General features: G+C 42.0%; 1 protein-coding gene across 2 annotated transcripts in view; it reads right to left on the bottom strand.

The window, feature by feature from the left end:
* Positions 1-15,801, bottom strand: part of LOC106599971 (serine/threonine-protein kinase STK11) — a 77,386-nt gene extending 61,585 nt beyond the window's left edge. For both annotated transcript variants that reach the window (XM_014191302.2, XM_014191304.2), the window contains exons 1-2: positions 15,619-15,801; positions 13,787-14,793 (exon numbers count right to left, since the gene is read on the bottom strand). In XM_014191302.2, coding sequence (XP_014046777.1) covers positions 13,787-14,070 — 284 coding nt within the window. In that variant the 5' untranslated portion in view covers positions 14,071-14,793; positions 15,619-15,801. The remainder of the gene's footprint in view (positions 1-13,786; positions 14,794-15,618) is intronic.
* Positions 15,802-24,472: the final 8,671 nt, after the last annotated feature.

Below are 24,472 nucleotides of genomic sequence, written 5' to 3'. Positions count from 1 at the left end.
CTATATAACGTCCCACAGTTAACAGTGCATGTCAGAACAAGAACCAAGCCATGAGGTTGAAGGAATTGTCCGTAGAGCTCCGAGACAGGATTGTTTTGAGGCACATATCTGGGGAAGGGTACCAACAAACAAACAATCTGCAGCACCGAAGGTCCCCAAGAAGACAGTGGCCTCCATCATTCTTAAATGGACAAAGTTCGGAAACACCAAGACTCTTCTTAGAGCTGGCCGCCCGGCCAAACTGAGCACGGGAGAAGGAGCTTGGTCAGGGAGGTGACCAAGGACCCGATGGTCACTGACAGAGCTCCAGAGTTCCTCTGTGGAGATAGGAGAACCTTCCAGAAGGACAACCATCTCTGCAGCACTCCACCAATCAGGCCATTATGGTAGAGCGGCCAGACGGAAGGCACTCCTCAGTAAAAGGCACAAGATAGAACACTTAGAGTTTGCCAAAAGGCACCTCTCATACCATGAGAAACAAGATTCTCTGGTCTGATGATTTAACTTTTTGGCCTAAATGCAAAACCTCAAGTATGTGCTTTAATCAACTATATTCACTGAGCTTGTCTGATGCTTTAAGCACACTATGATTAAATAATTAAGGCACACAAATGACTAGAGGGAGTCCGACCAGCAATTGATTTGATTGTGCCGGGCCGGAGTCATATTTGCTGCACTACAAAAAAAAAAAAAATGTTTTAAAGTGTGACTGACTAGCGCCTGTTGTCGCTCTCTCCTCCCGGCTGCAGCGACCACCACAGAACATTTAAGCGTTTACCACGCTGTCCGTGTTGCTACATTTGCAACATATTTACAGCCATTTGACTGAAAAGTTGCTACCAAAATTCCTAATTTGTTTAGGAAAAACATTTCCTACTCCCTCAACCCTTGCTCTCTTTACGTGGCACATGTATGCATGTGACCAAAGACCTATTTGCATGGGAATAGTATTACTAGAGAACGTTGGTTATGGAATTATTACTTCAGAAAGTCCGTTATTCCAGAGGATGATTTGGACGGGATTCGTTTTTTCCAAACTGCCCACTGTAATTCTTTAAAAAAATACAGACAGACATACAGTTGAAGTCAGAAGTTTATATGCACCTTAGGCAAATATTTAAATTCAGTTTCACAAATCCTGACATTTAATCGTACTAAAAATTCCCTGTCTTAGGTCAGTTAGGATGACCACTATTTTAAGAAAGTGAAATGTCAGAATCATTTACATTTACGTCGTTTAGCAGACGCTCTTATCCAGAGCGACTTACAAATTGGTGCATTCACCTTATGATATCCAGTGGAACAACCACTTTACAAATAGTACATCTATAATCTTTTTTGGGGGGGGAGGGGGGGTTAGAAGGATTACTTAATCCTATCCCAGGTATTCCTTAAAGAGGTGCGGTTTCAGGTGTCTCCGGAAGGTGGTGATTGACTCCGCTGTCCTGGCGTCGTGAGGGAGCTTGTTCCACCATTGTGGTGCCAGAGCAGCGAACAGTTTTGACTGGGCTGAGCGGGAACTGTGCTTCTGGAGAGGTAGGAGGCGAGCAGGCCTGAGGTGGATGAACGCAGTGCCCTTCTTTGGGTGTAGGGACTGATCAGAGCCTGAAGGTACGGAGGTGCCGTTCCCCTCACAGCTCCGTAGGCAAGCACCATGGTCTTGTAGCAGATGCGAGAATGATTTATTTCAGCTTCTATTTCTTTCATCACATTCCCAGTGGGTGAGAAGTTCACATACACTCAATTAGTATTTGATAGCGTTGACTTTAAATTGTTTAACTTGGGCCAAACGTTTCGGGTAGCCTTCCACAAGCTTCCCACAATACGTTGGGTGAATTTTGGCCCATTCCTCCTGACAGAGCTGGTGTAACTGAGTCAGGTGTGTAGGCCTCCTTGCTCACACACGCTTTTTCAGTTCCGCCCACAAATTTTCGAAAAAGGGTTGAGGTCAGAGCTTTGTGATGGCAAATCCAATACCTTGACTTTGTTGTCCTTAAGCGTCCCACCCGTGGTGCACTCCAAAAGCAGGTGCATTTCAAGAGCGACAAATTTGAATCCAAATAAATGTCAAAATTCTAATTTTTCAAACATACAACTATTTTACACCCTTTGAAAGATAAACATCTCCTTAATCTAACCACGTTTTACGATTTCAAAAAGGTTTTACGGCGAAAGCATAAATTTAGAGTATGTTAGGACAGTACATTTACAAGAGTTGTGTGTAATGTTTTGTCAATTCAAAGACAGGGTCACCAAAACCATAAAACCAGCTAAAATGATGCACTAACCTTTTACAATCTCCATCAGATGACACTCCTAGGACATTATGTTAGACAATGCATGCATTTTTAGTTCTATCAAGTTCATATTTATATCCAAAAACAGCGTTTTACTGTGGCGTTGATGTTGAGGAAATCGTTTCCCTCCAATAACCGGCAGTCAAGTCAGCACCACAAATTAAATAATTAAAATTAGAAAACATTGGTAAAATATTATATTGTCATTTAAAGAATTATAGATTTACATCTCTTGAACGCAATCAACTTGCCAGATTTAAAAATAACCTTACTGGGAAATCACACTTTGCAATAATCTGAGCACTGCGCCCAGAAAAATACGCGTTGCGATACAGACTAGCCGTCATGTTGGGGAGATCTAAAATCGAAAATACTATGTAAATAATCCATTACCTTTGATTCTCTTCATCAGATGTCACTTCCAGGTATCACAGGTCCATAACGAATGTAGTTTTGTTCAAAAAAGCTCATCATTTATGTCCAAAAATCTCCGTCTTGTTAGCACATGATCTAAGCCCGCCGGACTTCACTTCATGAACGAGGGGAAAAAATATATTTACGTTCGTTCAAACATGTCAAACGTTGTATAGCATAAATCATTAGGGCCTTTTTTAACCAGAACATGAATAATATTCAAGGTGGACGAATGCATTCTCTTTTATAACGTATTGGAACGAGGGTACCCAACATGAACTCGCACGCCAGGTGTCTAATGGGCCATCATCGTTCCATGGCTCTTGTTCGGTCAGATCTCCCTCCAGAAGACTCAAAACACTTTGTAAAGGCTGGTGACATCTAGTGGAAGCAATAGGAAGTGCCAAAATATTCCTCAGCCCCTGTGTTTTTCAATGGCATAGGTTTAAAGGTAATACAACACATCAGGTATCCACTTCCTGTCAGAAAATGTCTCAGGGTTTTGCCTGCCAAATGAGTTCTGTTATACTCACAGACACTATTCAAACAGTTTTAGAAAGTTTAGGGTGTTTTCTATCCATATATAATAAGTATATGCATATTCTAGTTACTGGGTAGGATTAGTAACCAGATTAAATCGGGTACATTTTTTTTATCCAGCCGTGCAAATACTGCCCCCTAGCCCTAACAGGTTAACTTCCTGACTGATGACTTGAGATGTTGCTTCAAAATACCCACATCATTTTCCTCCCTTATGATGCCATCTATTTTGTGAAGTGCACCAGTCCCTCCTGCAGCAAAGCACCCCCACAACATAATGCTGCCCCCCCTGTGCTTCACGATTGGGATGGTGTTCTTTGGCTTGCAAGCGTCCCCCTTTTCCCTCTAAACATAACGATGGTCATTATGGCCAAACAATTCTATATTTGTTTCATCAGACCAGAGGACATTTCTCCAAAAAGTATGAGCTTTGTCCCCATGTCCAGTTGCAAACCATAGTATGGCTTTTTTATGGCGGTTTTGGAGCAGTGGCTTCTTCCTTGCTGAGCGGCCTTTCAGGTTATGTCGATATAGGACTCGTTTTACTGTGGATATAGATACTTTACCTGTTTCCTCCAGCATCTTCACAAGGTCCTTTGCTGTTGTTCTGGGATTGATTTGCACTTTTCGCACCAAAGTACGTTCATCTCTAGGAGACAGAACACGTCTCCTTCCTCAGCGGTACGACATCTGCGTGGTCCCATGGTGTTTATACTTGCGTACTATTGTTTGTACAGATGAACGTGGTACCTTCAGGCATTTGGAAATTGCTCCCAAGGATGAACCAGACTTGTGGAGGTCTACAATTTATTTTCTGAGGTCTTGGCTGATTTCTTTAGATGTTCCCATGAGGTCAAGCAAATAGGCAGTGAGTTTGAAGGTAGGCCTTGAAATACATCCACAGGTACACCTCCAATTGACTCAAATGATGTCAATTAGCCTATCAGAAGCTTCTAAAGCCATGACATTTTCAGGAATTTTCCAAACTGTTTAAAAGGCACAGTCAACTTAGTGTATATAAACTTCTGACCCACTGGAATTGTGATACAGTGAATGATAAGTTAAATAATCGGACTGTAAACAATTGTTGGAAAAATTACTTGTGTCATGCACAAAGTAGATGTCCTAACCGACTTGCCAAAATTATAGTTTGTTAACAAGTAATTTGTGGAGTGGTTGAAAAACGAGTTAATGACTAACCTAAGTGTATGTAAACTTCCGACTTCAACTGCACGCACACACGCACCAGTCAAAAGTTGACACACCTACTCATTCAACGTTTTCTTTATTTTTACTATTTTCTACATTGTAGAATAATAGTAAAAAGACATCAAAACTATGAAATAACACATATGGAATCATGTAGTAACCAAAAAAGAATGTTATTATGTCAACCAGCTTCATGAGGTAGTCACCTGGAATGCATTTCAATTAACAGGTGTGCCTTGTTAAAAGTTCATTTCTGGAATTTCTTTCCTTCTTAATGTGTTTCAGCCAATCAGTTGTGTTGTGACAAGGAAGGGGTGGTATACAGAAGATAACCCTATTTGATAAAAGACCAAGTCCATATTATGGCAAGAACAGCTCCAATAAGCAAAGAGAAACGACAGTCCATCATTACTTTAAGACATGAAGATCAGTCAATATCGGAAAATGTCAAGAATTTTGAAAGTTTCTTCAAGTGCAGTTGCAAAAACCATCAAGCGCTATGATGCAACTGGCTCTCATGAAGCAACGCCACAGGAAAGGAAGAACCAGAGTTACCTCTGCTGCAGAGGATAAGTTCATTAAAGTTAAAGCCCAAATAAATGCTTCAGAGTTCAAGACACATCTCAACATCAACTGTTCAGAAGAGACTGTGTGAATCAGGCCTTCATGGTAGAACTGCTGCAACAACAAAAAAACACTAATAAAAGGACACCAATACGAAGAGACATGCTTGGGCCAAGAAACCCGAGCAATGGACATTAGATTGGTGGAAATCTGTCCTTTGGTCTGATGAGTCCAAATTTGAGATCTGCCGTGTCTTTGTGAGATGCAGAGTAGGTGAACAGATGATCTCTGCATGTGTAATTCCCACCGTGAAACATGGAGGTGGTGTGATGGTGCTTTGCTGGTGACACTGTCAGTGATTTATTCAGAATTCAAGGCACACTTAACCAGCATGGCTACCGCTGCAGGCTACCACAGCATTCTGTAGCGATACAACATCCCATCTAGTTTGCGCTTAGTGGGAGTATCATTTGTTTTTAAACAGGACAATGACCCAAAACACCTCCAGGCTGTGTAAGGGCTATTTGACCAAGACGGAGAGTGATGGAGTGCTGCATCAGATGACCTGGCCTCCACAAATCACCCGACCTCAACCCAATTGAGATGGTTTGGGATGAGTTGGACCACAGAGTGAAGGAAAAGCAGCCAACAAGTGCTCAGCATATGTGGGAACTCCTTCAAGACTCTTGGAAAAGCATTCCTCATGAAGCTGGTTGAGAGAATGCCAAGAGTATGCAAAGCTGTCAAGACAAAGGGTGGCTACTTTTAAGAATCTCAAATATAATTGGATTTGTTTAACACTTTTTTGGTTACTACATGACTCCATATGCGTTTAATTAAAAATCAATGTCCTCCAAATCATAGTTTCACAATTAATGGCAGCCATAAAGATTACTATAAATAACATCTACCATAATTAAACCAGGAATTCAATTCCACTTATTTAAGTTTATGTAAGTCTTAAGCAACTATATTGAGCCATTACATCACTTCCTGTTTTACTAGGGTATAAAAAAATGAGAACACGCATGCAATATCCCTTTGTCATCCAACAGCATGAAGAAAACAAAAGAACTGACAGTTCAAAAGAGAGAGATGGTCGTTGATCTTCCTAAATCTGGTAATGGCTACAAGAAAATCCACAAACAAGGTTTCAAAAAGCACCATCAGACGCCGCCTCCGCAACCACAGGCTCTTTGGAAGTGTTGCCAGAAGAAAGCCCTTTCTGAACCCAAGACACAGACGCCAGCGCTTGGAGTTTGCCAAACGTCTTTTAAATTATAACTGGAAGAAGGTGCTCTGGTCAGATTAGACCAAAATTGAACGTTTTGGTTAGATAGAGCATTGGCATGTTTGCCATCGAAACAGAGATGCATACAAGGAAATATGGTGGTGGGTCAGTGATGTTTTGGGGCTGTTTTAATTCCAGAGGTCCAGCGGCACTGGTTAAGATTGTGCCATCAATGAATTCCACCAAGTATCAGGCAATTTTGGCTAACAATCTGGTTGCCTCTGCCAGAAGGCTGGGACATGGCCATAGGTGGACTTTCCAACTAGACAATGACCCAAAACATACCTCAAGATCACCACAGAAATGGTTCATGGCCATCTCAGTCGCCGGACCTCAATCCAATCGAAAACCTGTGGGCTGAGTTGAAGAGGGCAGTTGATAAGCGCAAACCCAAGAATGTGAAGGATCTTGAAAGGATCTGCATAGAGGAATGGTCCAAAAATCCCTCCAAATGTGTTCCTTAACCTTGTCAAACATCACAGTTAAAGACTCCATGCTGTTATCCTTGCCAGAGGTGGTTGCTCTCCCAAACAACACCTGTGATTGCTTTATGCCTCGCTTTAAGTCTCTCTCAAATGTCAATATGCCTTGTATACTGTTGTTTAGGATAATTATCATTGTTTTAGTTTACTGCGGAGCCCCTAGTCCCACTGTAGATGCCTTAGATACCTCCTTTGTCCCACCTCCTACACATGCAGTGACCTCACCCAGTGTAACCAGCATGTCCAGAGATGCAACCTCTCTTATCATCACTCAGTGCCTGGGCTTACCTCCACTGTACCCGCACCCCATCATAATGTGTCTGCACATTATGCCCTGAATCTATTCTACCACGCCCAGAAATCTGCTCCTTTTATTCTGTCCTCAACGCACTAGACGACCAGTTTTGCTAGCCTTTTAGCCGTTCCCTCATCCTACTCTCTTCTGTTCCTCGGGTGATGTGGAGGCTAACCCAGGCCCAGCATGTCCCCAGGCACTCTCATTTGTTGACTTCTGTAATCGAAAAAGCCTTGGTTTCATGCATGTTAACATCAGAAGCCTCCTCCCTAAGTTTGTTTTACTCACTGCTTTAGCACACTCCGCCAACCCAGATGTCCTTGCCATGTCTGAATCCTGGCTTAGGAAGGCCACCAAAAATTATGCGATTTCCATACCCAACTACATTTTCCATCAAGATAGAACTGCCAAAGGGGAAGGAGTTGCAATCTACTGCAGAGATAGCTTGCAAAGTTCTGTCATACTTTCCAGGTCTATGCCAAAACAGTTCGAGCTTCTAATTTATGTTACGTTCCCCAGTTTCTGTGTTGTGGTTTGTATGTATGTGTTTCAGGATGGATTCCTGAAATTCTCCAAGCAGCTGATTGGTTTGCCTCATTACTGATTGGAGAGCTGACCCCGCCTCCTCGTCAGGACGCAGCCGTCTCCCATTAACAACTCCTTCTGAAGCTTTATAAGCCAGTGTTCTGTTCCTCAGAGGAGAGATATTTGCTGAGAGAGGAGGCTGATGGCTTAGGGTTATAGCATGTTGGTTGTTCTAAGAATTTTGGAATGTAGTGTGTTCATTGTTGCTGAGGGAGCTGATTAGTTGTCTGTTGTGTGTCAATAGGACGCAGTGTTTTGATTATTGAACTTAGTTGTGTTATTCTGTTTAATTTGTTCCCAGGGGAGAAGGGGAAGGCACCTAGGGGGTGCTTAGGCAAGAGGCCTGCGGGCATACATAACCCGTAGTAGTTTGTCTATGCACACTAGGAAAGACCTGGGCGGACCATCCCCTGTATTTTGGTTAGTGAACCAGGTGGTGCTAGTTAGTTAAGTAGTGGGTAGGCAGGTAAGGTAGGAGAGGGGGCTTTGATATTTACTTTCTTTGCTTTGGTTCCATCCAACCCCTTTTCCCCAAACTTACCGTGCGAAGGAATAAATTCCCTGTAAAACGGTATTCTCTGCCTTTTGTCATCCTTACTCACACCTACAGTCCTTTCACACCACGGAGAGTTGAGTTGTAGCAGGGTGTTGCGTTCCCTCTTCCGAGAGGCTTGCGAAACAATAAAAAAAAATGAATCTCTCCAGAAATAAGTCTCACCGTTGCCGCCTGTTATAGACCCCCCCTCAGCCCCCAGCTGTGCCCTGGACACCATATGTGAATTGATTGCCCCCCCATCTATCTTCAGAGTTCGTTCTGTTAGGTGACCTGAACTGGGATATGCTTAACACCCCAGCAGTCCTACAATCTAAGCTAGATGCCCTCAATCTCACACAAATTATCAAGGAAACCACCAGGTACAACCATAAATCTGTAAACATGGGCACCCTCATAGATATTATCCTGACCAACTTGCCCTCCAAATACACATCTGCGATTTTCAATCAGGATCTCAGCGATCACTGCCTGCATCCGCTATGGGTCCGCGGTCAAACGACCACCCCTCATCGCTGTCAAACGCTCCCTAAAACACTTCTGCGAGCAGGCCTTTCTAATCGACCTGGCCCAGGTATCCTGGAAGGATATTGACCTCATCTCGTCAGTCGAGGATGCCTGGTCGTCTTTTAAAAGTAATTTCCTCACCATCTTAACCTGTCTGGGCTAGGGGGCAGTATTTTCACGGCCGGATGAAAAATGTACCCAATTTAAACAGGTTACTACTCTGGCCCAGAAACTAGAATATGCATATTATTAGTAGATTTGGATACAAAACGCTCTGAAGTTTCTAAAACCGTTTGAATGGTGTCTGAGTATAACAGAACTCATATGGCAGGCAAAAACCTGAGACAAAGTCAACCAGGAAGTGGAGGATCTGAGAATTGTAGTTCTTTCTAGTCCCTTTCGAAACTACAGTATCTGTGGGGTTACGTTGCACTTCCTAAGGCTTCCATTGGCTGTCAAAAGCCTTCAGAAAGTTGTTTCAGCCTTCTCCTGTTACTGGGCAGATAATAGGAGCTCAGTTTCTGAGTGGACTGTCTGTGGATAAAGGGATTGGATAAGCGCGGTCACACGAGCGCGCCGTTCCTTCTTTTTCTCCTTGAATGAATACGCTATTGTCCGGTTGGAATATTATCGCAATTTTACATAAAAAATACCATAAAGATTGTTTTAAACAGCATTTGATATGCTTCTAAGTACGGTAATGGAACATTTAGACTTTTCGTCTCTGGTACCGCGCTCGCGCGTTATGCCTTTGGATAGTGCTCTGAACGCACGAACAAAACAGAGGTATTTGGACATAAATATGTATTATTTCGAACAAAAACAACATTTCTTGTGGAAGTAGCAGTCCTGGAAGTGCATTCTGACGAAGATCAGCAAAGGTAAGAGAATATTTCTAACACTAATTCTGAGTTTAGGTTGCCCCGAACTTGGCGGGTGTCTGTATAGCTCGCTGTGATGGCTGAGCTATGTACTCAGAATATTGAAAAATGTGCTTTCTCCGTAAAGCGATTTTAAAATCTGACAAAGCGGTTGTATCCAGGAGTAGTCTATCTATAATTCTTTAAATAATTGTTATACATTTTGTCAACGTTTATGATGAGTATTTTTGTAAATTGATGTGCACATTCACCGGACGTTTTGGTGGGAATACATTTTCTGAACATCACGCGCCAATGTAAAATGCTGTTTTTGGATATAAATATGAACTTTATCAAACAAAACATATATGCATTGTGTAACATAATGTCCTAGGAGTGTCATCTGATGAATATCGTCAAAGGTTAATGCTTCATTTAGCTGTGTTTTGGGTTTTATTGACACGTCCTTGCTTGGAAAATAGCTGTGTGATTATTTTTGTCTATGTACTCTAACATAATCTAACGTTTTGCTTTCGCTGTAAAGCCTTTTTGAAATCGGACAATGTGGTTACATCAAGGAGAAGTGTATCTTTAAAATGGTGTAAAATAGTTGTATGTTTGAGAAAGTTGAATTATGACATTTTGTTGTTTTTGAATTTGCCGCCCTGATATTTCACTGGCTGTGTCCCGCTAGCGTCCCACATAGCCCATAGAAGTTAAATAAGCATGCCCCTATCAAAAAATGTAGAACTAAGAACAGATATAGCCCTTGGTTCACTCCACACCTGACTGCCCTTGACCAGCGCAAAAACATCCTGTGGCGGACTGCAATAGCAATCGAACAGTCCCCGCGATATGCAACTGTTCAGGGAAATCAGGAACCAATAGACACAGTCAGTCAGGAAAGCAAAGGCTGGCTTTTTAAAACAGAAATTTGTATCCTGTAGCTCTAACTCCAAACAGTTTTGGGACACTAAAGTCCATGGAGAACAAGAGCACCTCCTCCCAGCTGCCCACTGCACTGAGGCTAGGCGACATGGTCACCACCGATAAATCCATGTTAATCGAAAATTTCAATAAGCATTTCTCTACGGCTGGCCATGCTTTCCTCCTGGCTACCCCAACCCCGGCCAACAGCTCCGCACCCCTCGCAGCTACTTGCCCAAGCGCCCCCAGCTTCCCCTTCACCCAAATCCAGATCGCAGATGTTCTGAAAGAGCTGCAAAACCTGGACCCGTACAAATCAGCTGGGCTAGACAATCTGGACCCTCTCTTTCTAAAATTATCCGCCGCCATTGTTGCAACCCCTATTACCAATCTGTTCAACCTCTCGTTTCGTCCGAGATCCCTAAAGATTGGAAAGCTGCCGCGGTCATCCCCCTCTTCAAAAGGGGTGACACTCTAGACCTAAACTGTTACAGACCTATATCCATCCTACCCTGCCTTTCTAATGTCTTTGAAAGCCAAGTTAAATAACCATTTCGAATCCCACCGTACCTTCTCCGATGTGCAATCCAGTTTCCGAGCTGGTCATGGCTGCACCTCAGCCACGCTCAAGGTACTAAACGATATCATAACCGCCATCGATAAAAGACAATACTGTGCAGCCGTCTTCATCGACCTGGCCACGGCTTTCGACTCTGTCAATCACCGTATTCTTATCGGCAGACTCAATAGCCTTGGTTTCTCAAATGACCGCATCGCCTGGTTCACCAATTACTTCTCAGACAGAGTTCAGTGTGTCAAATCGGAGGGCCTGTTGTCCGGACCTCTGGCAGCCTCTATGGCGGTACCACAGGGTTCAATTCTCGGGCCGACTCTTTTCTCTGTATATATCAACAATGTCGATCTTGCTGCAGGTGATTCCCTGATACACCTCTACGCAGACGACACCATTCTGTATACATCAGGCCCTTCTTTGGACACTGTGTTAACTAACCTCCAAACGAGCTTCAATGTCATACAAAAATCCTTCTGTGGCCTCCAACTACTCTTAAACACTAGCCAAACCAAATGCATGCTTTTTCAACCGTTAGCTGCCCGCACGACTAGCATCACTACTCTGGACAGTTCTGACCTAGAATACGTGGACAACTACAAATACCTAGGTGCCTGGCTAGACTGTAAACTCTCCTTCGACTCATATCAAACATCTCCAATCCCAAATTAAATCTAGAATCGGCTTTCTATTTCACAACAAAGCCTCCTTCACTCACGCCGCGAAACTTACCCTAGTAAAACTGATTATCCTACCGATCCTCGACTTCGGCGATGTCATCTACAACATACCTTCCAATACTCTACTCAGCAAATTGGATGCAGTCTATCACAGTGCCATCCGTTTTGTTACCAAAGCGCCTTATACCACCCACCACTGCAGCCTGTATGTGCTAGTCGGCTGGCCCTCGCTACATATTCGTCGCCAGACCCACTGGCTCCAGGTCATTTATAAATCTATGCTAGGTAAAGCTCCGCCTTATCTCAGCTCACTGGTCACGATAACACCCACCTGTAGCACGCGCTCCAGCAGGTATATCTCACTGGTCATCCCCAAAGCCAACACCTTCTTTGGCCGCCTTTCCTTCCAGTTCTCTGCTGCCAGTGACTGGAACGAATTGCAAAAATCGTTGAAGCTGGAGACTTACATTTCCCTCACTAACTTTAAACATCAGCTATCTGAGCAGCTAACTGATCGCTGCAGCTGTACATAGTCCATCTGTAAATAGCCCACCCAATCGACCTCTCTCATCCCCATATTGTTTTTATTTACTTTGCTGCTCTTTTGCACACAAGTATCACTACTTACACATCATCATCTGCTCATCTATCACTCCAGTGTTAATCAGCTAAATTGTAATTACTTTGCTACTATGGCCTATTTATTGCCATACATCCTCATGCCATGCACACACCATTTTTTCTATTGTGTTATTGATAGTACGCTTGTTCATTCCATGTGTAACTCCGTGTTGTTTCTGTCACACTGCTTTGCTTTATCTTGGCCAGGTCGCAGTTGTAAATGAGAACTCGTTCTCAACTAGCTTACCTGGTCAAATAAAGGTGAAATAAATAAATAAATACAAATTAAAAAAGGTGCTCCAAAGCTTTTTACTATCATTCTTTATATAATTTCTTTGTTTCATAGTATAGTTTCTTATTATTATTATTTAGTCACATGATTTCTCAATTTGCATTACATTTGCCAATCAGTTGTGCAGCCAGACTTAATTGCCATAAATTTTGCCTCATCCCTCAACTGACATTTTTCAATTACTCATCAATCCACAGGGATTTAAGTTGTTATATATCTCAGTGGGCCTACAAAAGGGGGGGCGGGCCCGGCAGTTACACATCCCTGCTTTAAACCTACGGCGACAATTTCAGAATAACCATCTTTTCCTGTAAAACATTTTTTTTTAAGTATAATATAAGGAAAATGCCTATACATTTCAGTGGTTTCAAAAACGTCACTCGGCTATGAGTGTTGGGCTCAACCTCCGGAGGTAGTGGCCTAGATGTGACAAATTCACATTACAGTAAAAGGTCTGGCCGAGGGTATTTTCTCAAAATCTCTAGGAAATCTCTCGTAGTGATAAAAGGCCCTATGGTGCTGCCATGTAGGGAAAGGGACTTATTTGAATAGGAGAGCGAAATGCAAATGAAGATCCAAAGTGTTGTTGTGCACTTTAGACGGGGGACGATGGCGGATCATATGTAGGGAAAACAGTTCATGAGACACTGTAGGCGTGAATACAGTAATAGACTATGCACGCACTAATGATAATCACAGAGAGACACAATCTTAAGCGTTACCCAGGCAATCATCCTATAGCAGTGACATTTAAGCAATAAGGACTAAGGGGGTGTAGTATATGGCCAATATCTATCACAAACCCCCAAGGAGCCTTATTCCTATTATTAACTGGTTACCAACGCATTTAGAGCAGTAAAAATAAATGTTTTGTCATACCCGTGGTATACGGTCTGATATACCACGGCTGTTAGCCAATCAGCATTCAGGGCTCAAATAAACCAGTTTATAATAGTTAATAAATACTTGTGCTTGACAATGCATGACCAAGAGTGTAAACCAGAGGGAAGAAGAGAGAGAAAAAAGAAAGACAAGGGGAGAAAAAAAAGAAAGAAAAACTCACCATCACACAAACTCCCTCCCATCCCCAAAACTTACTTCTTCACATTAGCCTCTCCGTTGGGGATCCGCCTCAGCTTCTTCTTCTTGAGGATCTTGACGGCCCTGCGACACAGCGTGTCAGAGTCCAGCATCTCCTTCACCTTACCGTAGGAGCCCTCCCCCAGCAGGTCTCCCATCAGGTACTTCCCAATCAGCTTGGCCCTCTTCCTACGTGGCTGGTAGATCACCTCGGTTGAGTCGATGCGGTGAATGAACGTGTCCATGCCCATCAGCTCATTCTCAGTCAGATAGTCCAGGTGCTGCAGCTCCCCGTCACTCATGTTTAAATGAACTTAGTTAGAGCTTAGTCACTGCAGTGTGCTCCAGACAGTCCAATGCAACTGCACTGTGACCTCAAGCCTTTGGCCTGGGCTGTGTATCGTGGTGGCTCAGGGATACAGTTCAATTAGAAAACATTAAGGGACATGGGAGGTGTGGCCAGGTCTGGGCACTGAGAGAAACTGTTGACGTTGGGATAGAGTAGGTCTGTAAACATGAAGGGGTTAGTTTTGGTTTGTGGGAAGCTGTAGACTAGCTGTAACAGTTTCCAGAGAGGTGTAGGGCAGTTAGCTAAGACCCAATGAGTTCAAGGTCCAGGATGAAAAGATTTGTGGAGAGTTCAGGCTGTGACAGGTGCTACTGAGCAGAGAGCGGGATGTCTGGCCGAGATTACATTTCACTGCTTAGCTCCATGTCACCTCCATCTGTGATCTGATATGGGATGGCGACAGGCAGAGGGAGAGGTAAATGGTCCTGTTTCAAACCCAAGCCCTGTATTTCGGCCATAGGTCCTGGTAGCGATCCATGGTTTCTACTTCAGAGAGGACACCATCGGTTTGCCTTGATCTAAGTCCAGATGCAATAGCTAAATACTCAAACCAAAATGAGTCCTTTCAGTCTTTAATATCGTTATTACTGCTCTGAATCCTATATTTCTTGTCAGTTCTTCTAGTGAGTCCACTAGCCTTTCTCAACTGGCAACTCAGGATTATGTTCCAGGGAACCTGTGGGTGAATAACGATATCAACAGTCAAATCTCTCAGCAATCAGGGGGGATATTAGCCTAATGTTCATGTTGTAGGAAGCGAGTGACTGCACAGGATAGATCCACAAGATTGGCTGGCTATGCGTTTTACGCTACTTCTGCCTGGTCTGCTGTCAAAATACTAAATCATAAGATCAGCATTTCAGAACGCAAGCAAACAAGGAAAAATCGATTATGACATGTTCTTGCCAGACAACTAGCTGTCGCACGACTCAGTAAATGCGTGGCGCACATAGAAAAACTTGCAACCCAAAAATCTGCGCATGCTTATTTTGTGTTCCAAAAAAAATCTACGCATGTTTATGTTTTGGCTTGAGCTAGCTAACTAGTGAACGTTAGCTAGCCTCGGGTATTTTGCTGTTTGTTTCAGTACAGTACCATAGTTGCCTTCCTCAACTGACGAGGGTAGTTTTCCAAACAGATAGTTTCGGTGTGACTACACCGGGTAACATGCTTTTAACACCTCAACTCCGATCGTCCCGAACACCAGCACAAATGTAACGTTACACTTTCATTCAACTAACATTTCTGTAGCTAGCTAACGACGTGCTAGATAACGTTAGCCATTTAACTCGGATATGTAATCGGTGTTTAGTTAGTTTTGTAGGCTATGCTCAGAATCAGATCAAGTTAATAGCAAACAAGTCGAATACAGTAACAGTAAGTTAGCTACGTCATCCCTGGTGTTTACAAACTGCAAAAAGCTACAGTAGTTGACGGCTAACGTTAAATACAGATGATGGTAGGTTAGTTAAACGTCGGCATTTTGGTAAACAAGTCTCACCTTGACTTTCAGACTGAATCGAAGTAGATGGATGTCCTGTTAGTTATGTAGTCTTCCGCTGTATTTTTTTTAATTTGTGTCTGTCTGCACAAATATGTGAGGTTTGCTATTTTTGATGCAGCTGCTATCAGGTTGCCGCCATGTTGTTGCTCCAGATGAATGAAAGCCAACCTCTCACTTGCGTCAACGCCGAGTCAAAACAGGGCGTGGAAAAACGAAATGACCGTTTTTCGTCTTTCGTTTCTGAATTTTACAAACTAAAATCGACTTGTTTTCTCATTTATTGTGTCAAAATTGGACATGGAATAACATAAAATAAATATCAACAACATGTATTACATTTTTAGGTTTAAGTTTTTAATTTTGTTCATACCTGGAAGTACACACCCCCTCCTATAATATTCCAGGGTTTAGGTGGGGTGTTTACAGTTTAGCAGCACAAAGCACAAAGAAAGGATTAGACTGTGTAAGTGTGACAGAAAGATACAAATACTCATGTTAGCTAAAATGCTGAATTTATTATGAAGTTAGCATGCCAACAGAACAAACTCAGGAAAGTGAAATAGGCAACTAGAACACTTTTCTAATCACCCCTAGGGTGTATGCCCTATGCATTTATGAGGTTTTGATTAAAGAATTAACTTCGACATAGGGGGAGCAATTATCAGATTGATTACACCTGTCAAATAATCTCAGATCGCCACAAATGCATAGGTTTTAGGGAATTATTTGGGATTGACTCCCTCTATGCAAATTTTGTTTTTAAAGACCCTTTAGGCTGACCATTTTTTAGATCAATTGCTGGAATGGAATTTCTCAAGTTGTCATATTCAATAACACTGTTACTGATAATTTAAAAAAAAATCAATCTAAGTAAAAAGTGGGATACAAAAGTCTGTCTACCTGTATTTTTTTATGCAGCGTGTTTGTGTTTATTTACACTTATCATCTGTCATTTCAAGGTTCTAAATTCAGGTCTCAAATGGACTCCAGTGTTAACAGCTCGCTACTGTGGTCCAGAGGACTTTAAAAGCTACTACATGTAATTGAACTTAATTAAATTAGCCTTTTTCTGAAATGTTGATAAGAATGCCAAAAATCTTTGTTTATATCCATGAAAGCACACATTTCTTTGGTTATCAATACCTTGGATAATATGGATAGCTGTGGGCATGAAAAAATATATATTTTGGAATCTTGTTCTTTTTGGCCCAAGAAACAGGTGTGAAGAGTCTGAATCAGAATGATATCTCCTAAAATAAATTGTAATCAATAGACACAATTCAATATTAAGACAATTGTGTCATCTCTACAATAACTTATGACATGTGACCTTTCCTATAAGCAGAAGTTTTTCAGGGGTCCGCTCCTCAGTGCTGAAACAGCAGCTGCATCTACTGATCACAGAGGGGACCTGATCAGTGATCCTAGATCAGCAATGTTGCCCTGACACTTTGGGGGGAATTCCAACCCGAGTTAAGCGCACATAAATGGAATGGAATTCCCTTGTTATGCACTTGTCTCTATGCATATTTTGACAATCAACTTAAGCATGAGAATAGCATGCTATTCACCCGCTATTCGTTTTGGGTGGCGATCAAAGAAATTATGGTTATGGCGGAGGTGTCTATAGATATTCTGACCTTAACTTAATTTCCTCATAGTTCCACCACCTTACACGTGATGAAACAACGAATAAGGTCAAGCAACTTGTCACTTCTACTTTATTTTTTCAGATAGATATAACACTATTCTCCATGCACTGTAATTTACAAATTGATAAGAGCTATCGATAAGATCAAGGAATTTGATAAAACTATTTAGTTAAGGGGATTCTAAATATAAATGGCAAATGTTTTAAATATATTTTACCTTATGATCGCTGGAGACAAATGTAACTTGCAAGGATGACATTTGGAGACCCAAGCTATAGGCTTCTGTAGCCATGCACAAATGACAGTATAGCGCCAAATCTACTGAGCTGATTTAGGATTTCTGTAATGTTTTAATTACATGGCCAGACTTTTCACTTTATTTTTTTACAATTTGTATCATGTTAAATATTAGCCACTATCGGTTGCCACCGTCAGTTAAATCCACATACATTTACAACTGTCGTTTTAGTGTTAGTTTCCTTATATTTGCATCATTCCATGACATAGTTTACCTTTCTTTCATCTGTCACGTTCATGTGGTTGTTCCTGAGGATTGCTAGCGCTAGTGGATCATATTAGGCTAATTTATTACAAGTTGTGCAATAATGTTGGACATGCAGCCTATTCGTATCATTATGGAATGCACACCATACATAACAGTTTAAACCTGGAGCCTGGTGCACGATTCACGACTGCTGGACTTGAACCGTAGTCATCACAGTTCCATGATTAGTGAGGATTATTAGGGTTGATTTAAAGGACTACTGCTGAACCCCTATTGTACACTTTTTTCACCTTCCAATATTCATTGGATTGAACAATTGAACTTCGGGGATGAATCAAACCACGGTATATTTTGATTCACCGATATATTTTGTACGTAAAGGCTGTCCAAACCAGTTTTGTATTATTATTCATAAATAGTTTCCTAACTGTAAATAACATATAAGATCAGTGTATTTTTAAATCTATGTGGTGCTAAAAAGGAGAGAAATATACGTGTATTTAGGCCTACATGGCTTTCTTTCATTCTTTCATAATATTCTGAACCGTTCTCTCCATATATTCTAGTGAGTCTGGTGAGAAAATTCAAATTAAAAGGTACACCAAATTTCAAGGGATTGCTTTAGATAAATGTACTGAAACCCCTATTGAATGCAAGGGAATCACACCTGCAAAGCCAGAAACACACCTGCATAAGGTAAGTCTGAATACCAACTACTGAGAAGTGTGTTGGAAAGGTGTAAATATCCTAAGTCTGAATCAGGCCCCAAGTGAATACAGACTTAGCTCTTCCTTGAATTGCATGTGTGTAAGTAAGTGGGGGCATAGATACAAGTGTACTGCAGGTGTGTGTGTGGTGGTCTGGCTGGTAATTTGTTATTAATGGGCTGTAGCCTCAGGCCTTTGCCTCTTAATTCTTTATTTTTTGTGCAATCAAAAATGAATATTCAGACCAGACCTTGAACTGTGTGAAGAAGAAGCCGAAGCCGTGGATCGGACAGTGAGGAGACAGGATGTTCTGGTGCTCACCTCTCTTAGAGGCTTTTATTTACAATATTAACAGGTGCAGGATTAATTGGCCAACACACTTTGTACAGAAAATAACAATCAGGACTTGAAAAAATCTAAGATATTCTCAGTATAAACTATTGCGGCAACAACTCTTTGCCTATTACTCAAACTCAGCCTGCTCTCCCCAAGGCATAAAAAAAAAAACTGAGCACCTAAATACTATTTCCAGGAAATCCCTTCAGCTAGGAATGTTCCATCTTGATAGCCCCAAAGCACATTTCTACCATAGATGCGTAATTTCCCATGGACATATACCATCATAAACAACAGTTTTACATTAACACACACTGCAATAATTTGTGGCATACCTTCTTCTTTAAATCACGCAATACACATTCATTAAGTTATTCACCCACGGGATAATTCATCAATTTGTTTATTCCAGTCAATTGATAAATGTTCCTCAATGATTCGTAGACTAATTTGCGTCAAGCGTAATGCACACCTTTTCTTCAACAAGGAAGTAGCGCGGCGCTTCTTACACACGAGGTAGGTTAAATTATATGATTATACTCTACCAACACTTCGGTCTTTATTCTAATAATATATTTCACATTGCTAGAGCATGTACGTTTAAATGGGCAGCTTTATACACGATAGAAACATGATTAACAAGTTACATTGTTTTAGTAACTGGCATGCACAACGAACACTCGACTTTGTCAAAGTACAGTATTGTTGGCAAACGGAATGCGCTATTCAATCCAACGTTCTCTTTTTCAGGATTCTTGGCTATACCTTGAAGAGATACAACAAATAATATTTCTCCAACCAATAATTTAAGTGTCATTGTCTATAAATCATGGCATGCGCCCCATGCCAACTGTATATGTTTAAGATATTTCATGGTGTGAGTGACAGGAGTTGGGGGCTCAACATTCAGGGAATTTCATGAATTTTGACATTTGCTCTGTACTTGAAAGGTTAATAGAACTCTCACATTACTGCCATCTGGTGAATAAAAATTGTACAGCACGGGTTATTCTGTAAATACACCGCAATTCAGCTATATTTGAGACTTGATGTAGGATTAATGATACTAACTTCAACTCAGGTCAGATTAAAAAATATATTGAATACCTTATTGTGCATACAGTACCATAGGCATAATAATACAGCCTTTCACATGTAAACAGGCCTAAAAAATGGAAACGCTAGCTGAAGTGGATGGTGAATGCATTTGGCCAGTAGTGAATAGATGTGTAAAGACAAAGTAACATCTTAATCTCATTTTGTCTTAGCTTGTAATTTATAAAATATTCCATTAGATTTGATTTTGAATCAATTACATTAACTTTTATTTCTTATCAAGAGAAGGAGAGGCGGGAGTTTCTTCAGTTAAACCTATGTACACCCATCTGTCCACTCTTTCCCCCCACACCCACATTCCTGCATACAAGTGCCATCTGTCAACTATTAAGTAAAAGCCACACTTGAAGAAAATGTAAACATTGAATGAAATGGATTTAATCAAAGGGTAGTTGAACAAGAGCGAGCAAAGTTGAGTATGAGAGGATGAAGTAGTTGATCTGGCAGCATGGGATTGGTGCCAACAGCAAAACAACTTCCCCTAATATATAATGGAGAGAAGGAAAGCATGGGGCAGTTGAGGAATCAATTAAATTCCGTAAGAGAGACTCAGTATTTAAACACCCATGTAACAAGTAAATAGCCTGATTATGAGGACAACCATTCACAGGCAAGCAATCTGAAAGCTTGTAAGGGTCATCTATAGGGAATACCACACGACATTTGAGAATTGAAGAGACACCCCTTGAGAGCATCTTGCCTAACAGGAAGTGTAAAGAAGGAGCTTTCCTAACAGGATGTGTAAAGGAGGACAGGGAAGGAGAGGAGGGTCTCAGCTGAAGTCCAAAAATTCTGATATGTTCTGTCCAGTTGTCCCTCAAACAGGCCTGCAGGTACCATCAACCAGCATACATACCATCTCTGAGTGAACTGTGAGGATTGTCAAGACAGAGAGGGAAAGTTAACTGTTAATTTGTGATATATGTTAACATACTGTATGTGACTTGCTCTATCATAATCCGTCACATTGACCCCAAAACACATTTGGATTTTTATACAGTGCTGAAAAGAGGCAAATGTTAGCTTTCTAATGAAACCCACATGATCTCTCTACTCCAAATATCAAGTTAGTTGCGCACCGTTATATGCTGAGTGTGTTTTTGAGAAAAACGCAAAGTTTGCAGTTACTTTTAAGACATTTATTCAAATAATGACTAACAACTATTTACTTAATACAAAACTGCAGACAATGTCTGTTGCATAGTTGTCGCGCAAACATGTATATGTGTACATTTGCATGTGTATGCGTGCACACATTTGTACATATACGTGTGTACACATACAAGCATCAGAATGTATTGGCTACATTCACTTATTTGCACGTGTACACATGTACAGTACATGCAGATACATATGACAGCGGAAAAACTCACACCGCACATGTTCACGGCATGATACAGTATGTGCAAGGACTACACGCAGTGTGCATGTGTTTGTATTCATGTGTACGCGCACATGCATGTGCACATCCATGTAGTCCTTGCACATATTGTTGTGGCCCTTAGTTTTTCCATGTCAGATTACATTCGAAGATAAGGCTTGGGAGATTAAATACATAAGAAATTCCCACGTTAAATAACGTCTCTTATAAATACATGTCACAGAGAAAGTGTACAGGCTATACTCAAACACATTTTTCCCCTGGGTACAGCATACAGTATGTAGATGTGCCTAAGCAACCCTCTCAAACACAGGACCTGCATTTTTATGAACACCGCACAGTGTAAACATTTGAAAAGAGCAAAAACAGGAAAGGGGATGGAGGGGCTGAGAGCTAAAAAGGGTCAGAGTAAGCTCTGTTCTTTCTAAACAGCCAATCAATTAGAAATGTTAAAGAAAATATGACCACACACGTCACCAGAGAGTAAGGACTGACGGCCTATTTGGATCCGGTTGTGTGGGCGTTGGTTAGAGTCTTTGCCGCTGGTCCACTTGCTTGAGATGTTGAATGTTTGATTTAGGAAAACACTCAACATGATCACGCATCAAAAAGTTTTGTACCTGCGCCACACAGAGGACTTGGTCTAAAATGCCAGTAGCACCCGGATGTCTGCCCTCTTAAATCCAGGGATCCATCTTAAGAGCAACATGGTGTGAACATCAACGTTTTTGACATAATGAACAATTCGCTGAATATCCTTATAGGACATCACCAGCTTGCTGGCGAGACGACCACCACACCTCTTCTTCCTTGGAGCCACGCCATGTTCCTTATAGAATTTAATCACTGCAGTCAGCTTATCTGTAAAAACTATTTAAAACATGCTTTTAATATGTGCCGAAAGGCACAATGTATTTGCTGCTCTTTTTCCTATTCATGATACAGCCTACTGTTACTCATTCTTTCCTCTTCTGGATAGGACCTTCATCTCAATTTCAGCCTAAAATTACATACCCAAATCTAACTGCCTGTAGCAAGGATATGCATATTATTGATACTATATGAAAGGGAACACTTTTGAAGTTTGTGGAGATGTGAAATGAATGTAGGAGAATATAAAACAATAGATTTGGTAAAAGATAACTCATGTTTTTTTGTTTGTTTTTCTTTTTGGGGATCATTTAGATGTCCACAACAGGGCAACAGTGTGTGTGCAAAGTTTTAGACTACACAGTATTTACAATTATAGTATTTAGAACACCCACAGTCCTCTACACCAGATTGTACTGCTGATGTCAAGTCCCATAGCTTTCTCTTTCTGCTGTGAAGCAGAGGGTAACAGCACAAGTAGTGCAGGGGATAGGAGATTTTTTGTGGCACAGAGTACAATGTGTGCTCTTTTGGCCCTGAGGCAAATTCAGGTCTGCAGTTATGTATTTTGGCCGGGCGGGGGTGGGTGTGGAGCCAGAGACAGCAGCAGGGGTCAGACTGGAGGAACAAGTTCCTATGTTTGAATGAGTGGGGGATGGAGGACTTGAATGTGGTCTCTTTGGCATTGGCTCCCAGAGGTCATCTGAGTCTCTACCTCTACTCAGGATTTAAAAAAATTAAGTTAGAAATCAAGTTTACTATTACTTATTTTATTTAACCTTTATTTTAGCAGGGGTTGAGCCCTGCATCAATACTTTTACGGATGAGCCCTGCAACAATATATCAAATACACAACACATCTATAAACATACACTGCTCAAAAAAATAAAGGGAAGACTTAAACAACACAATGTAACTCCAAGTCAATCACACTTCTGTGAAATCAAACTGTCCACTTAGGAAGCAACACTGATTGACAATAAATTTCACATGCTGTTGTGCAAATGGAATAGACAACAGGTGGAAATTATAGGCAATTAGCAAAGACACCTCAATAAAGGAGTGGTTCTGCAGGTGGTAACCACAGACCACTTCTCAGTACCTATGCTTCCTGGCTGATGTTTTGGTCACTTTTGAATGCTGGCGGTGCTTTCACACTAGTGGTAGCATGAGACGGAGTCTACAACCCACACAAGTGGCTCAGGTAGTGCAGCTCATCCAGGATGGCACATCAATGCGAGCTGTGGCAAGAAGGTTTGCTGTGTCTGTCAGCGTAGTGTCCAGAGCATGGAGGTGCTACCAGGAGACAGGCCAGTACATCAGGAGACGTGGAGGAGGCCGTAGGAGGGCCACAACCCAGCAGCAGGACCGCTACCTCCGCCTTTGTGCAAGGAAAAGCAGGAGGAGCACTGCCAGAGCCCTGAAAAATGACCTCCAGCAGGCCACAAATGTGCATGTGTCTGCTCAAACGGTCAGAAACAGACTCCATGAGGGTGGTATGAGGGCCCGACGTCCACAGGTGGGGGTTGTGCTTATAGCCGATCACCGTGCAGGACGTTTGGCATTTGCCAGAGAACACCAATATTGGCAAATTCGCCACTGGCGCCCTGTGCTCTTCACAGATGAAAGCAGGTTCACACTGAGCACATGTGACAGACGTGACAGAGTCTGGAGACGCTGTGGAGAATGTTCTGCTGCCTGCAACATCCTCCAGCATGACCGGTTTGGCGGTGGGTCAGTCATGGTGTGGGGTGGCATTTCTTTGGGGGGCCGCACAGCCCTCCATGTGCTCGCCAGAGGTAGCCTGACTGCCATTAGGTACCGAGATGAGATCCTCAGACCCCTTGTGAGACCATATGCTGGTGCGGTTGGCCCTGGGTTCCTCCAAATGCAAGACAATGCTAGACCTCATGTGGCTGGAGTGTGTCAGCAGTTCCTGCAAGAGGAAGGCATTGATGCTATGGACTGGCCCGCCCGTTCCCCAGACCTGAATCCAATTGAGCACATCTGGGACATCATGTCTCGCTCCATCCATCAACGCCACGTTGCACCACAGACTGTCCAGGAGTTGGCGGATGCTTTAGTCCAGGTCTGGGAGGAGATCCCTCAGGAGACCATCCGCCACCTCATCAGGAGCATGCCCAGGCGTTGTAGGGAGGTCATACAGGCACGTGGAGGCCACACACACTACTGAGCCTCATTTTGACATATTTTAAGGACATTACATCAAAGTTGGATCAGCCTGTAGTGTGGTTTTCCACTTTAATTTTGAGTGTGACTCCAA

Source organism: Salmo salar, chromosome ssa03, assembly GCF_905237065.1.
Source record: "Salmo salar chromosome ssa03, Ssal_v3.1, whole genome shotgun sequence".
Lineage (NCBI taxonomy): Eukaryota > Metazoa > Chordata > Actinopteri > Salmoniformes > Salmonidae > Salmo > Salmo salar.
Note: the sequence above shows the minus strand (reverse complement) of the source record. Positions and strands in the feature narration are given on the sequence as shown.